Source organism: Myotis myotis, unplaced genomic scaffold (genome assembly GCF_014108235.1).
Source record: "Myotis myotis isolate mMyoMyo1 unplaced genomic scaffold, mMyoMyo1.p scaffold_m19_p_10, whole genome shotgun sequence".
NCBI classification, from domain to species: domain Eukaryota; kingdom Metazoa; phylum Chordata; class Mammalia; order Chiroptera; family Vespertilionidae; genus Myotis; species Myotis myotis.
This window is the reverse complement of record NW_023416314.1, coordinates 41933430-41937670: the sequence shown is the minus strand read 5'-3', so window position 1 is coordinate 41937670 and position 4241 is coordinate 41933430. Positions and strand designations below refer to the sequence as shown.

At 41.1% G+C, this 4241-nt stretch overlaps 1 protein-coding gene across 1 annotated transcript; it reads right to left on the bottom strand.

Moving 5' to 3' along the window:
- Window positions 1–1693: 1693 nt before the first annotated feature.
- On the bottom strand, window positions 1694–2647 carry LOC118664047 (olfactory receptor 52M1). The gene has a single exon (XM_036323948.1). It carries the CDS (start codon window positions 2645–2647, stop codon window positions 1694–1696), a length of 954 nt encoding a protein of 317 aa, XP_036179841.1.
- Window positions 2648–4241: the final 1594 nt, after the last annotated feature.

Genomic DNA, 4241 nt, shown 5'->3' with positions numbered 1-4241 from the left:
GTGCTTTGCATACCCAAAACCCAATAATCTCAACGTCTTCTTGCCTGCTTTGTTTAATGTGTTATGGAGTTTGTAATCAGACTTGTAATGAATCCAGCTCTGCCCTTTGTCATCCCTCTGGGAAGGGAACACTGAGAGGAGACTGCTTTGTTGATCTGTGCACTCCCAGTTCCGGGAATAGGGGGACAGCTAATGTCCGCTGTGTTGGAAATATTAAATGCACAACCATTCAGACCTTGAGGAAAAGGCCTTTCAGCTCTTTCATAGTTAAGGGAAATGAGGATCAGAGGAAGAGTATCTAGAGGTTTTTTTTAAAGGCTTAATTTTTAATTTTTACCTCTTATAAACTGAGTTACCTTGGGCAATTAATTGTTTTACCACTTCTGGGAATGTCAATTTCATCTGAAATTTAGGGAGAGTAATTCCTGCCCTTTCAGTGTAGTTATAGAATCACGTTAGTAATTTTCAATTCATAGAAGTTAAGTAGCTCAGTGCTTTATATATATTATCTGTTTTCTACCTGGAAGGTAAAGCCAATGTTCCTATAAATGCTAGAACTCATAACTTTATCTTGCTGTGTGACCCATTCACAAAAGCACATTATGATCAGGGATCCTCCAGGTGGACCCAGGGGGTAAGGAGTGTTTCTGTGAGAAAGAGAAGGTGTTTCTTTCCATGGAGCCCTCACAAGTTTCAGGCCACTCGATGGGATCAGGCCTGCAGAGAAAATGCGAGAACAATGTTGAGATGTGGTCATTTTGTCTCATTTCCTTTACTGAGCTGATATTTTTCCAGGCCACATTCTTTCATAAGTGGAATTCCCCATACCAGTCAGGCATATAGTTCAGGTTTTTTTTCTAGAATATTTCATGCTTTATTAGTACATGCAGCGTTAGTAGCATCTTGATTATTAAAAACTTATATCAAAAAATGCTTTTCTTGAAGCTCAGACGATTTTAAATAAATGACTTCAGATATTTATTTATTTACTTTAAAATATATTTTTTATTGATTTCAGAAGAAGAAAGAGGGAGAGGAAGAAAGAAACATCAATGATGAGAGAGAATCATTGATCAGCTGCCTCCTGCTCGCTCCTTACTGGGATCAAGCCCGCAACCCAGGCACATGCCCTGACTGGGAATCTGGGTGATTCCCAGTGACCTCCTGGGTGATAGGTCAGTGTTCAATCACTGAGCCATGCTGGCTAGGCTGACCTCAGATTTTTAGGACTTATATTAAAGCATGCACAGAAAACAGAGTAGAGAGTATTATATAACACCACATTATAACTCCAATCAAACCATTTGATCTAGGCAGCTTAAACTTTGTGTGCAGTATAAAGCAAGAGTATCCTGTCCTATTTCCTCATGTGTCAAATGTGAATACTATCTACCTCATAAGATGTCAGGACGTCTGTAAGAATTACATGAAATGTAATTGTTGAATAAACATTAATTGCTATTTCTGTTACTGATACTGTCCTTGTTTTACCTTCCATGGCTCAAATATCCTATAGTTATTAAACAAATATCTTTTACTCTTAGAATTCAGAGCTGTACATTCTTAGCATTCCTTTAGAATTATTAAAGCTGGAGACCACTGGGCCTAGCATCTCAGACTTCTTGAAGTTCCCATTTGGAAAGCTGCCCATATTTAAACACATGCACTTATTTGAGAGAGGGAGAAGGAGTAGTCATCTGATCTTAGTTTGTATCTTCAGGATTTGAAGGAGCCGCTCTCGGATCTGCTTAGTGCGGACAGCATAGACAATGGGATTGAGGATTGGAGGAATGAGGAGGTAGAAGTTGGCCAACAGAGTGTGGATTGGAGGAGGCACCTGGTGACCAAATCGATGAATGAGGGAGGAGACGGCAATGGGAACATAAAAGATCAGAATTGCACAGATGTGAGAACCACATGTCCCCAGGGTTTTAAGCCTGGCCTCAGGGGTGGCCAGCCCCATCACAGCTCTGAAAATCATCACATAGGAGGCAGTAATGGCCATTGAGTCCAGGATCAGCACCAGAAAGCCAATGCTCAGCCCATAGACATTATTGATCCTGCTGTCACCACACGCCAAGGTGACCACAGCCATGTGCTCACAGTAGGAGTGCATGATGACTCGGGCTTTGTAAAGAGGCAGCCGCAAGCGGATCATCATAGGCAGAGGTCCAATGTAGAGTATACCCCGGAGGAGGGCAGCCAGTCCCAAACGTCCCACCATAGTATGAGTGAGCACTGTGGTATGACGCAGTGGGTCACAGATGGCTACATAGCGGTCAAAAGCCATAGCAAGAAAAATGCCTGACTCAACTGTGGCAAAGCAGTGAATGAGAAACATTTGGGTCAAGCAGGCATCCAGGCCAATGTCACCAGCACCAAACCAGAAGATTCCCAGCAGTTTGGGCATGGTGGAAGTGGAGAGAACCAGGTCAATGACAGCCAGCATGCACAGGAAGAAGTACATGGGCTGGTGCAGGCTGCGCTCTACTCTTACCACAGCCAGGATGGTGATATTCCCCACCACAGCCACCAGGTACATGGAGCTGAAGGGGATGGAGAGCCAGATGTGCAGAGACTCCAGCCCTGGGATGCCAGTGAGCTGGAAGGATCTGGGTACCGAGCAGACATTATGAAAATTGAGCATAGCTATTCATAAGTGAACCTTCTCACTTGGGCCCCAAAATGTAGTAGAACTTTTTTTTCTAGAAATAAAAGACAAGAGGATTTTATTCTTAAGTCCTATAATAAAGAATAGGATCATTGATAAGATGCTATAAACGTCTTTCTCAGAGGAAATTACAAAATGTCACAGTGTAGGCGTCATATTATTGTTATTATAGTACTCACAATTTTACCAAGCACAGGCCAAAATACATATTTGATGAAACAGCTGAGCATCTTTTTGTAATACATTCTCAAGGAGTAATGTTCTTGCATCAATGAATGAAATGACCTAAGGCAGACAGGTACCTATTCAGTCATTTAACTCTTCAGGACTGTGTAGTATCTCTCAGGATCATATTTGGTTTCAAAGTGAGGACTCCTTGAAAGAAGAGACACATTGATGCTGAGAAATACAAATAGCAGTTAATTTTATTCAGCACTTATTATGTCATGTCATTTTTACAGTGTATATTTTTTTCAGGGTCTAAGCGATACCAAGATGTGTTCCTATGTATATTGCAGGAATGTCAAGTAAGGGAAGAAGCTTTGTCTTCCACATTTTGAACCTAGTTGGGTTGAACAGAGCAGAGTAGTCAGTAGTCTGGGCTTTAGAATTTTCCAGATACGGTGTCGTCAGATCTTGGTAATAGGAGTTTAGACAAGTTACTTTATCTCATTAGATAAATACAACTGACTTCATTCCACAACAGACTTAAACCACTGTGACCTAGAGAAGTCATTAAATGCATTCTCATTTAATCTGACACAATAACACCAAGCATTATATCTTTTTAGAATAATGTGTAAAACACGAAATATATCCAATCAACTTAAAAGAACTCTGGAATGTCTATCTCTGAAGGGAGCCATAATGCTGGGAGGATGGCAACCTATGTAAGTCTGTTGTTTTGACTTTATCCCACAAAATTCCTCTCCATAAGCTGTGTTTTGCCCATCTCAAGGTTCTCATAGATCACTACAAATAGAAATAGAGACAGTGTTGGCAGTAGCCGTAAAGTGGAATACTACTCAGCCATAAGAAAAGATGAAATACTGCCATTTGTGAATATCATGCTAAGCAAAATAACTCAGACAGAAAAAGTTAAAGTAGGGGAGGGCGGGGGTAAGGGGAAGAGATCAACCGAAGGACTTGTATACATGTATATAAGCCATACCAATGGACATGGACAACAGGGGGATGGGAGCATGAGTGTGTGTGGGGGGGAGGTTGGGGGTTAATGGGGGGGATGAGGACACATTTGTAATACCTTAACTAATAATAAAAAAAAAAAAGAACAATAAAAGGGGACTTGTCTATTTTACCCTTACCAGTTATTAACTAGCTTTTATAACTTGATGTTATACTTAGCAAAGGCGTAATCATGTGGAGAATGTTGTTTTACTCCAGGAAAACAAGAGTCCCTGAAGTGGAAAAATAGGCAGGACTTGCCAAGTGACTATGCCTTCTGTTCCCATCCTTGTAGAAATTACTCTCCTGTTAGTGAGGAAACTGTGTTAAGAGTTTGTCTTCCCTTCTGATGCCATTTGTGTCCCATCACTACTGAGTCACAACC

Coding starts and splice junctions, on each gene's coding strand:
- LOC118664047 (XM_036323948.1), bottom strand. CDS start 2,647: ATGCTCAATTTTCATAATGTCTGCTCGGTACCCAGATCCTTCCAGCTC.